The sequence below is a fragment of the Suricata suricatta genome, chromosome 2 (assembly GCF_006229205.1).
Source record: "Suricata suricatta isolate VVHF042 chromosome 2, meerkat_22Aug2017_6uvM2_HiC, whole genome shotgun sequence".
Lineage (NCBI taxonomy): Eukaryota > Metazoa > Chordata > Mammalia > Carnivora > Herpestidae > Suricata > Suricata suricatta.
The window spans coordinates 28,428,843-28,440,788 of record NC_043701.1 but is presented as its reverse complement, the minus strand read 5'-3'; the positions used below and the strand labels follow the sequence as shown (position 1 = coordinate 28,440,788).

The 11,946-nt window shown below is 40.3% G+C and overlaps 1 protein-coding gene across 4 annotated transcripts in view; it reads left to right on the top strand.

Annotated features, from left to right (window-relative positions):
• Nucleotides 1-44: 44 nt before the first annotated feature.
• Nucleotides 45-11,946, top strand: part of PTPRZ1 (protein tyrosine phosphatase receptor type Z1) — a 172,957-nt gene continuing 161,055 nt past the window's right edge. For all 4 annotated transcript variants that reach the window (XM_029924367.1, XM_029924359.1, XM_029924352.1 and 1 more), the window contains exon 1: nt 45-341. In XM_029924367.1, coding sequence (XP_029780227.1) covers nt 284-341 — 58 coding nt within the window. In that variant the 5' untranslated portion in view covers nt 45-283. The remainder of the gene's footprint in view (nt 342-11,946) is intronic.

Below are 11,946 nucleotides of genomic sequence, written 5' to 3'. Positions count from 1 at the left end.
CCGCGCGCCCGCCGGCATGCGCCTGGGCTAGCGGCTCCCGGCCCCCGCGACCGCCGCGCGTCCCGCTTGCGAAGATTCCGGTCTCACCCTCAGTCTCCCTCGGCTCGCTCGCCCGCGCTCCCTCTCGCTCTCTCCCTCTCCGTCTCAGACACACTCACATACGCGCACACACAATCTCACCCCAGTCTGAATACTGGAGGGAAAACATTTCCTTCACGCCCCCTCCGTGTCCACCGCGAGAAGCTGAGCAGCCGCGTGGTGGGGGCCCTCGGACCGTCTGGAAATGCTAATCCTAAAGCGCTTTCTCGCCTGTCTCCAGCTCCTCTGTGTTTGCCGTCTGGGTGAGTGATCAGACCGCGGTGGGGCTCCATCTCCGGATCGTTTGGGACACGGTGGGGTGGGGGGAGGCTCTGAGAGCCTTGGAGACCCGCTGCCTCCGCCGCCATCGAGTAAGGAGGAGGCAGACCCGGGGGGTCGCGCGGGGTCCCCACCCCGCTCCCCTGACGCCCTCCATCCGCCCGTAGGGATGCGGGCTCCGGCCGGAAGGGACAGGCTCGCCTTTCAGGGTCGCGGTCCACCGGGCTCTGCTCTCTCCTCATTTGTAAAGTGTGGAAAGAGCCTTCTAGGTACGCGTAAGACGAGAAATAAAACCAAGGTGCGGGGCTACGTACTCGATCGTGATTTTGCTTTTGAGTTCATTATGGACTTGGATGAAAAATACATGTGCCCGATGCGAATTACACACACACACACGCACACACACGCACGCACGCCCAAAAGGTAGTAACGGGAACAAGCACCAACCTGACTTTTCAGTGTTTTCCAGTACTTTTAATTTAGTCACATTCAAGTCTGGGCAGTTACCTTAAAAAAGAAAAAAGTTGCAATCAGAATTTTTATCAACGTCTGCTACTGCTGCCAAAGTCAGAGAAAAGCTGCCGATTGATAGATTTATTCATGGATTCTTCTTTCATCCACCACCTTCCAGGTTATACATTCACTACTGAAATTACATCTTGAAACAACCAGTTAGAATATTTACCTGGGGTGCAGAATCACGTGTTCTAGTCGTTTTCCAGATGAATTGTTAAGATTGGGTTTTTACATTTTGTTTCAAAATATCTTTTCTCCTTCATTAAGGTTCCCTATTATAATGGACTCTAATAGGTTTGGAGGTAATAACCTGAAAGATAGAAAAAGTACCTCAGTTTGTGAATACACAACTTTTCTGTTAGAGGATCCCATTTTTTTTTAAATTTGGGATTGTTCATTATAAAGTAGATGTTAACCTATATTTTTATTCGATAGATGGTTCTGCTCTTGAAATGGTAACCTTTACAAAGAGAAATCATTTTCATGTTCTAACTAATGAGAATTACATTTGAAGTACAATGATAATTGCCGACACCCCCCCCCCCAGATACAAGGACATAATTTAAATTCTGAACACTTAACAAAAATACTCAGGGGTGATGTGATACACACAAGGTTGACATTTAAGACTTGCAGGAGAATCTGGTCCTGGTTTTCTCTAAAACCAGAGAGTTGATTCTGGAGCAGGGGGGAGACATTTTTTGAAAGTGCTGTGCTCATCAAATACACACCTGTTGAATTTGCATTTCTATTATAGATATTTTTAACAAGAAAGCTAGATCCTCTTGGTACTTAGATATTAGTTAAAGTAATTTCACTGTACAGAAATAAACCAGAGAATACTGCTTTGAATATATTATGAATTTTTAAAACTTGAGTTCTAGTTTGCATACCATACAGTTCATCTTTTTTTAATGTTTATTGGAGGGGGGGCTATTGTGAGGGAGGGAGGGGCAGAGACAGAGAGGGAGACACAGAGTCCAAAGCAGGCTCCTGGCAGCTCAACACAGAGCCCTTGACTGGGCTTGAACTCACCATGAGATCATGACCTGAGCTGAAGTCGGGCACTTAACTGATTGAGCCAACCAGGCTTCCCTAGTTCATCTGTTTAAAGTGTACAATTCAGTGGGTTTTACTATATTAACGAAGTTGTGCAACCACCACCACTATTGAATTACAGAACATATTAATCACTCCCAAAGAAATTCCATTAATAGTCATTCCTTAATGTCTCTGACCCCAGCCCTGGCAACCACTAAGCTACCTTTTCTTTTTCTATAGATTTGCCTATTTTGAGCATTTCATGAAAATAGAATCATGCAATATGTGGCCCTTAGTATCTGACTTGGTTCATTTGGCATGTTTTCAGGATTTATCCATGTTACTGCCTGTATCAGTATTTCCTTTTTACGGCTGAATGATATTCCATTCCAGTATTCTAGTTTGCAAAGGCTTTTTTCATAAAGCATTCTTTATAGCTCATTATTTCTGGTTATACAGATTTCCATTTATTGGATGCTTTCTTTAATGCTTTGACGATGTAAAATTTAACTACAAGGAATTAAATTAATGTCTAAGAGTATCACAAGTTAATGTAATGATATCAGATGTAAGCCTGTATTAGAACTCAAAATGTACTTTTTTTGTGTGACTGGCGGGTGACTAGTTTTGTATCCCTTCCCATCACAGCAAAGTTGACCTTTTACACTGTTGCCCACACTTTGACCTAGGGGCATTGGCAACCTCAAATGGGATGAATATCTTGATTTCAGGGCAACATGTTTTGAAAAACTGAAGCACATTATCTATAAATAAAATATGCAGCCTCCATTTCAATTGTTTTTCCCTCAACATATACTGTAGTTTTTGTGAGTATATTTATTGCTCATCCTCAGGGTCCTTCAAGCCAGCGGGGTGGGGTGGCCCAGGAAAGGTCTGTCACCTGGACCGTGCTGGGTAGGATGACAGCTCCAATACAGTTGGAATGTGAGGCTGCCATTGTTACTATTATCCTAGGACAAGTTACAGCATCCATTAAGGTATTCATTGTTAACAATTAAGAGTGAGTGAGTTAGCAAGGAATGACTTTACCGCTTTCTATGTTTAAAATGTCCTGATGTTTTGATATGGACATATATACCAATTGCTTCTTTCAAATAAAAAACTCTCCAAACAGAAAAAAATTACTATTAAATCATTTGGACTGAAACAAACCCTTGCTTTACAAGTTAATACCAGGGGTCACTGGAGACTAAAGAGGCACATTATGGGTTTGATTTTTTTTTTTTTGGTGGGTGCAGATTAAAATATATTTGTGGGTTTATCTATTTGGGTAATTCTATCAAAATTGGCCTGTGGCCTCCAGTGTCTTTGTCAGAACTAGCTAGATCACAGTACTCACACTTGCGTAAGCATGAGAATCACAAGGAGAACTTACTAAAACACAGATTTAGGGGCCCTCTCCCAAGAGTTTCTGATTTGGTAGGTCTAGGGTGGGGCCTGAGATTCTTGATATCTAACAAATCCCCCAAAGTGGTGATGCTGTTGGTCCTGGTCCATACTTTGACAACTACGGGGCTAGTTTAACACTTAAATGTTAGCAAAATTCCTGGATTATTGACAAGTCATTACTGTGGAGTTGATTTCTGATACCCAACTTAATAATATTTTTAAAAATCACATGAGTTAGACAACCTTAAATGTTATTCACCTGAAGGAAATGCATAATCGGAGAGGCAGAAATTGAAGATGACTCCAAGGTAATTGCCTGGGTGAATTTGGACTTTCTCAGGAATAATTGAGAGGTTTTCTACGAGGTGGAGCACTAATATAATGACTGTACAACTCTGTCATTATTTAATCTTGACCCACTGAACAGGTAATAGGAAAGAGTGCAATGGCGTTCCTGCGAGGAGGCTTAACTATGAGTCATAGGGTAGAGGGAGGTGTTTTAAGAGCTTTTAAGGAATAGCTTCTCTCAACTAATGAGGATTCGGGATCTTTGAATTAAGTGAGTTATGGCCATGCAAGGTACTCTAAATTCAAGAGTTTAAACATTACTGTGAAATATGTAATGAATCAAATTCTGAGCTTTTAAAGTCATATCTTTCTCCTTTAAGGAACACATTAACTACAAATTGTACTCAATTCCTTTGTGAGAAGTAATTTCTTAATTTATCCTGAGTATGGAATCAAGAGAATCCAAAATGACTCCCAGCTTGGTCTGTTTATTCTCTGAAAACAAATTGTAACCAGGAATAGAAAATATTCATGCTTCTTTCCCGAAATAATAACTAGTCTCCATCCTAGTTACTTTTAATTACTTTTGATTTGCAGAGGAGCAATTTTCTTTATTTCATCTCTCTCTCTCTCCTTTTTATATAGACTGTACTTGCTTTCACTCGGGGAAGTTTGCTAGGATAAATCATTTCATTGATGAATTCATTTATGCTCTGATGCCTGTGCTAGATATTGGGGGAACTTTCTTAAAATTTTATGGTGTGGGAATTTTGCTTCTGGCAAAAATTCAGGTTCAGGATTTTCCGGAAACATGAGCTGCATTTCCCCATTCCCCTTTCTCCAAATAGCTTTGCATTATGTCTAATCTGGTAGCTTTGCTTGACCATTCATTTGCCAACTGTTCAGACTCTACTGTGGAAATGGAACCCTTCATTCAAAACCAGAGGATCTCAAACAAAGGGCTTGGTTAAGAAGATGAGCTTCTGTTTTATTTCCATTTACTGTCTACTCAGTATTTTACAGGGACTGAATATTTTATGTACATTTTCTCATTTCATTCTCCTTCAAACCATTTGAGGTAGGTGTTTTCATTTTACACATATTACAGCTGAGGAGAGTGAAACACAGAAAAGTCAAATGATCCGCTTAATATCACACAGCCTGTCTTAGCCTGCGTGTTTCTTCTAAAATTTTTTTAACATTTATTTATTTTTGAGAGGCAGAGAGAGACAGATGATGAACAGGGGAGGAGCAGAGAGAGAGAGAGGGAGACACAGAATCGGAAGCAGGCTCCAGGCTCTGAGCTGTCAGCAGAGAGCCTGACGTGGGGCTCGAACCCACCAACCGTGAGATCATGACCTGAGCTGAAGTCGGGTGCTCAACTGACTGAGCCACCCAGGCGACCCACCTGTGTGTTTCTTCTGACTCTTGAGCCTGAGCCTTTTTCTCTTTTCTTTCATAGGAGACCAGTTTGCTGTTTGGAATTTACTAGCTTGCTTCATAGGAGATACAATGTCATATTATCATATGTGCTTTCTTGCAGCTCTCCATTCATGATTTTCCCCATATGCTCCCCCATACTCTTTTTTACCCTTTAAAAAACAAAAACAACAGCAACAAAACAAAAGGTGTAATTTACCCTTTCTAGTGTACCATCTTAGAAGTTTTGACAAATGCATATGGTCACTTCACTGCCTTCATCCAGATGTACCACATTCCCATCAATGCTATTTTAACTACTCTTTCATTATGTGTTTACTACGTGCCTGACGTCTGCTAGGCAGTAATAATTAAGCAGTGTATAAACACACAGAGTCCTAACACTCATGATACCTCCAATCTAGCTGATCTGATCCAGTCCCCACCATGAAAATCTTCTTTAAAACTCACTTTTAAAAATACTTTCTTGGGGCGTCTGGGTGGCTCAGTCGATTAAGCCTCTGACTTCAGCTCAGGTCAGATCTCACGTTCATGGGTCCGAGCCCCACATCAGGCTCTGTGCTGACAGCTAGCTCAGACCCTGGAGCCTGCTTCAGATTCTGTGTCTCCTTCTCTCTCTGCCCCTCTTCCTCTCATGCTCTGTCTCTCTCTGTATCAAAAATAAATTTTAAAAAACATTAAAAAAATAATTGTAATGCTCCTCCCAGGCTAAACATTAAAAAAAAAAATAAAGATACTTTCTTCATTTAGAACTAGTTGAGAATAGTGGTCTTTTCCAAATATCTCTTAATGTGCTAAATATCTAAGCTTTCAAATATTTTACAGTGTTCGTCAGCAAAGTCAGTGGTGGAAGTCAGAGTCAATTGAAACAGTACATATGCATGTTTGGATTGGGCTTTAACTTTTAATGTTTTTTTTTTTTTTAACTTTTCATGTTTTACTGGGAGTAATCCCTAGCAACAGCTTCAGGTTACAAAAGGAAATCTGTTTTTATCCACATTTATAATTTTTCAGAGAAATGTGTAACAAACTGTATAAGCATTAAGAGGAGAATTATTTGATTGTATTGCGCAATCCTAAAACACTTAAATTTTAGAACTGTGATTTCTAATACCATAGTAACAAGGCATGTGTGACCATTTAATTTAAGCTTATTAATATAAATTAAGTCAGTTCCTCAGTCACACTAGCCACATTTTAAGTGCTCAGTGGCCACATGTGGCTGGTGGCTGCCGCAGGGGACAGTAGGGAGACAACATTTCTACCCCTACAGGAAGTCTATGAACAGTGCTGTTTGAGAATTTAGAAAAGCTGATAAAATGTTGTTATTACTAATGAGAAGTTGTCAACTTCACTAAAAACACTCCTAAAGTCATTAAAATTATTTGAAGTGTTGATATACATAGGCTATTTTTGCCCTGTGTTTTGTCGACCATATAAATATCACGGAGACGTTCTGGCGACCTTAGGTAGAGAGGAGCAATAGATGAAGAAAAGTTAATGGCTACTTGGTGGCCTTTATGGACTCAGGTTGAATGGAAGAGATGGCGGCTAGTCCAGGAGTGAGTGTTCTGTCTTCACAGCTCATCTTCCATAATTTGTTCTAGCATTCACTATATTGTTTTTGCGGTATCTGTCTGTCTCCCCCATCAGACTGGCTCCTTGTGGGCAAAGACTGTATTTCATTCATCTCTGGATTCAACATTCTTGCATTTAATACCTACAGCTGGTGCTTAATAAATCTTTAATGCATAAGGTCATGTAGAGATAATACTGTACAGCTTCATAGCAGTAGTTTTTGCTGTTGAGTTCAGCCAGTTTCCTCTTGTCTTTCCTTTTTTCTTTTCTTTTCTTTTATTCTATTTATTTTATTCGAGAGAGAGAGAGAGAGCACGAGCAAGGGAGAAGAGGAGAGAGAGAGAGAGAGAGAGAGAGAGAGATTGAGAATCTTAAGGAGGCTGCATGCTCAGCACAGAGCCGGATACAGGGCTCCACACAGGCCTTGATCGCACAACCATGGGATCGTGACCAGAGCCAAAATCAAGAGTCAGATGCTCAACTGGCTTTACCTCCCAGGTGCTACTGGCCTTTCCTACTTTTGATTCTGATCCCAATCTTTGAGACAGATCTGCATTCATCTTCACCCATCCATTTTTAATGCTACCTCAGGCACCAAGACTTCACTTTCTTTGATTCTCCCACAAATGCACATAAGCATCACATAGATCCAGTAACTATCTGCATAAAAAATGAAGTCCCCAAAATCAATACTGCATATATAGTAGCAGGAGTGACTTGACATTTAATTATAGATGTCTTAGCACCAGTGAAGCTTGGATATGTCCCAGAGAGCAGTGTGTATGTGCCTGTGTCCGTATGTGTGTGTTTGTGAGTGTGTGTGTGTTCATGTTCACCTGTTAGGGAGGAGAAGGTAGTGGGGGTGGGCGGTGGTCAGTAATGAGAAATGAAGTATCTTGAATCCATGAAGACTATAGTTTCAGTCAGTCAAAAGCCATTTTATTGGATTAAGTCCTCTCTTGTCACTCTGGCCATAAGAGGTAGTGGCCCAACGCAGTTCTGGAAACCAGATAGATGATAGGAAGTGCAGTTACATTATACATTATATGGATATGCATGCTTTTGGAATTTGTCTGTAGTTGTATCGTTCATCACAGAGATGACGTACTGCACCTAGCTTAGCCCTGCACATAGAGATATTAAGCAAATATTTGAATTGAATTGAATTCATGTGGAACAGGCAATGGCATGAGTTAGAAATACAGAAGTTAAAAACAGAAAAAAGACTTGCTTTTCTTTAAAACATCCTAGGGGCACTTGGACACACTCCTCCACTCATGCTCTATCTCTCTTTCTCAAAAATAAGCTTTAATGTTTTTTATTTATTTTTAAGAGACAGAGAGAGCGCGAGCAGGGGAGGGTCAGAGAGAGAGAGGGAGATACAGAATCTGAAGCAGGTTCCAGGCTCTGAGCTGTCAGCACAGAGCCTGACATGGGGCTCGAACCCACGAACCATGAGATCGTGACCTGAGCCAAAGCCAGACACTTAACCGACTGAGCCACCCAGGCACCCCCAAAAAATAAGCTTTAAAAAATTAAAAAAAAAATCGTGATGTCTGAATATTTGCTTTATTTTCTCTCACTCACCTTCCTTTCATTTTATTATGTATGTGTATGTGGCTCTTCCCTTCCACTTTCACTTCCTTTAACCATGAATAGAAGATAAAAACAAAACAAAACAAAAAAACCTTAACATTGCTTAGCATCTCAATGAAGAGTTTGTTAGGAGACTGATACTATTTGATACCATTGTTTAAGAATATTTTTACTGTGGGGCGCCTGGGTGGCTCAGTCGGTTAAATGCCTGACTTCTGCTCAGGTGATAATCTCACAGTTTGTGGGTTCGAGCCCTGCATCGGGTTCTGTGCTGACAGCTCAGAGCCTGGAGCCTGCTTCCGATTCTGTGTCTCCCTCTCTCTGCCCCTCCCCCACTCATGCTCTGTTTCTCTCTGTCTCAACAATAAAAACATAAGAAAAAATTTGAAAGGAAAAAGGATATTTTTATTGTGTTAATAAAATTTGGGGAGCTTTGTAGTTAACATAGCTTTAGAAGTATTGGTTAACATTGTGTTTCTTCCTAAAAATTCTAGTATGTTAAAATACTAGGGCTTTTTGGGGTTTTTTTTTTTTTTTGCTTCTGATATTTGCACACAGATATTAAAGTCAATTCAATTATTTAGGGTCCTCATTTCTGTGAACTCTCTGGTCTCATTCAGTAAGCATGCATCCATTTATGTACACATTGACAAAAGATAGACTTCTTTAATAAGTTTTCCTGGAAATATAGCTTTCATATATTTGAAAAAACTAATTTATTAATTAGGCAAACAAGAAAGATTTTCTATTAAAATATCCATGACAGTGACCACAGATAGCTCTCCCCTCTTGGAAAATCTTTCTATCCTTCTCTCGCTCTGCCTTCCCCATTAACACATACTCCAGAATTTTTCTGTTCTTTCACTGTCGCTGACTGGACCACTTGTTTCATAAATTCTGAAGCTCTAATATATTTACTGCAAGGTGGGGCTTGATCCTAGACCTTTTCTCTGAACTGATCAACTCAGTACCATGAGGAGGAATAAAAGAAAATGTTGCTGTTTAAAATGACCTCAATTTTTAATAGAGATCATGGTCGCCACCAGAGTCCTGATTGTGTGCTTAGAATAACAAAACGCTGGCCAGATATAAGGAACTTTCTAGGTCTTCTCATGGGTTTCAATCACATTGTCATCAGAAAGTTAAAAGTCAGTTCTGTAGGGACATTTTCACCATCTTGCAGTTCTTAAATGGGATATACAGAAGTGGCATTCCCCTGACACAGAGACTTCTCAGACTCCTGGTCTGCCCGGAGGAGTATATTGCACATGCACTATCATTGTTATGTTTGTTTCAGTCAAAAAAAAAAAAAAAAAAGATTGAAAACCATTGATGTAGCTCAGTGGTTTGCAATCCTAGCTGCACTTTGGAATTATCTGGTGTCATGAACTGACTCTTTGTGTCCCCCCACTGTTTTGAAGTCCTACTGCCCCGTGTTTATAGTATTTGGAGGTGGGGTCTGTGGGAAGTCATGGGTGAGGTCATGAGAGTGGGGTCCCCATGGTAGGATTAGTATTTTCATAAGATGAGAAAGAGAAACCGGAGCTCTGCTTTTGTCATTTGAGGACAGAGTGAGAAGGCAGCCATCTGTATGCCAGGAAGAGAGCTCTCTCTCGCTAGCCCCTTGATCTTGAAGTTGTAGCCTTTACGACTATGAAACATAAATGTGATTTAAGCCACTCAGCCTATGGTATTTTGTCATAGCAGCCCAAGCTGACTCTATACTTGGGAAACTTCTAAAATATCCTGATGTCTGGGCTCCACCCTGGGTCAAGTATATGCGTGGGTGCAGAGCCCAGACATGAAGATTTTTTTTAAATTCCCCAGGTGATTACGGAGTACAGCCAGAGTTTAAAACCACCATTCTAGGTCAACCTCATGATACTACTAATCTTAGTTCATTTGTCTTAAGGTAGAGATACTGGCAGGTTTCATGCTTTCCTAAAACAAAGCTAGTGCCACAGGACAAAGGCCCTGGAAAACTTCCCATCCCTCTCTCCTCTTCTTAAGGCAGCTTCAGTTTCAGGGTAACCTTAGAAGGAGGGGTATGGACTACCGTGGTTGACCTCATAGTCTTCGCAGTTAGAGAAACTTCAAGAGGCCAGACGTTCTTGGAGTTGGTCCAAAGATTCAAGTCTCTCAGCAGGTGGGAAGAACAATTGCTTGTATCAGGACATGAGCACATAATAGATTTTATTTTGTCAAGGATACATATTCTTATTGTTCCCTTGTCAGGTTTAGTTTCTTTTTCCAGGTATAATTTGTGCGAATCAGAGGTATTTTCTATGGTGTAGCAGATACAAGATTTAGTTACAGTTTTGCATCTCAGCACTGTGTTTTGTGTGTGTGTTTAAAATTACATTTGCATTATTTATCAAGTCTAAGCATTTTGTTTTTACTGTATTTTAAAAGCACTAATAGCTCTACTTAAAAGTTAACAAAGATCTTATTTACATGGTTCAAACAACTACTTCAATACAGTCATTAACGGTAAAGACACAGCACAAATCAATTCGCTGAATGTTTATGGAGCACCTTTCTTGTAGTATTTCCCCTAGAGAGAATATTCCTCCAGTGGTCTCCTAAGCGTTTGCAACAGAGAAAAATCCATACCTAGGTAGCTCTCCTACATGGCAGAGGTCATAGAATATGAGAATGTGAGCCGCGAGGGAGTTTAGGCTAAATTCACCTCTGGGAAGGTTTCGAGGAGAAAGTGGGACTGGATAGAAATCCTTCAGGGTGGAAGGGGTCAAAGGACATCAGTGGCAAGAATCTGGCATACACAGAAGCATGGAATGGGGGTGAGTGTGCTGTTTAGAGGGAGGAAAAAAATCAGGAGAGGTAGGTACTAGTGGAGAAGTATCAAAGAACAGGTAGGATTTCCAATGGTTAATTGAATGATTTGGGGTTTGGAATTTATCCTGAATATAATGGTGAACTATTGAAGGGTTTTGAGTAGTGGAATGACTTGAGTAGATCTCTTTAATTTAGGAAGATAACTGGAAGTATAGGGTGGATTGGAGCAGAGTGAGACTAGAAATCAGGAAACTCAATTAAAAGGCTGTTATAGTGTGACAGTCAAAGGGGAAATTTGATAGATCATTTGGAGGTATAATACTACCATCCTCTTTATATAATACTTTAATGATTAAATTAACAGGTACATCAAATACATCACCTCATTTGATATAAGTGCAGTTGGCATAAGTGCTTTATCTTGGTGAATCATTGGTAATCTTCAAGAGAGTGTCTTCCCAGGCAAGTTAAAGGTGTAGCAAGGACCATATAGAGTCAAAGAAATATCTGTTAATAAAAAGTAGAGGCATACTGTTCTACTGAAATTGATAATTGGAAGGAAAGAAAAGAGGGAGAAATAGAGCCTAGTCACTTGAAGATTGCTCATTTATTTAATGGTAGAACTCCAAATTTGTTACCATAAGATGTAGAAGAAAAAGCTAAACCTTTCCTCTGAAATGATTAACTCAAGGCCTTGAGAATTAATAAGAAGAAATGGTACTGCTTAAAATGATCTATTTTTAACTTTCTTTAAAATTTAAGTAACCCCAGTGTGGGGTTCAAACGCATGACCCTGCGATGAAGAGGCCCATGCCCCTCCCACTGAGCCAACCATGCACCCCCTAAAATGACCTATTTTTATCTATTTTAGGAGAGGTCATAGTAACAACAACAACAAACCTTCCCCCTCCACCCCTCCAAGGA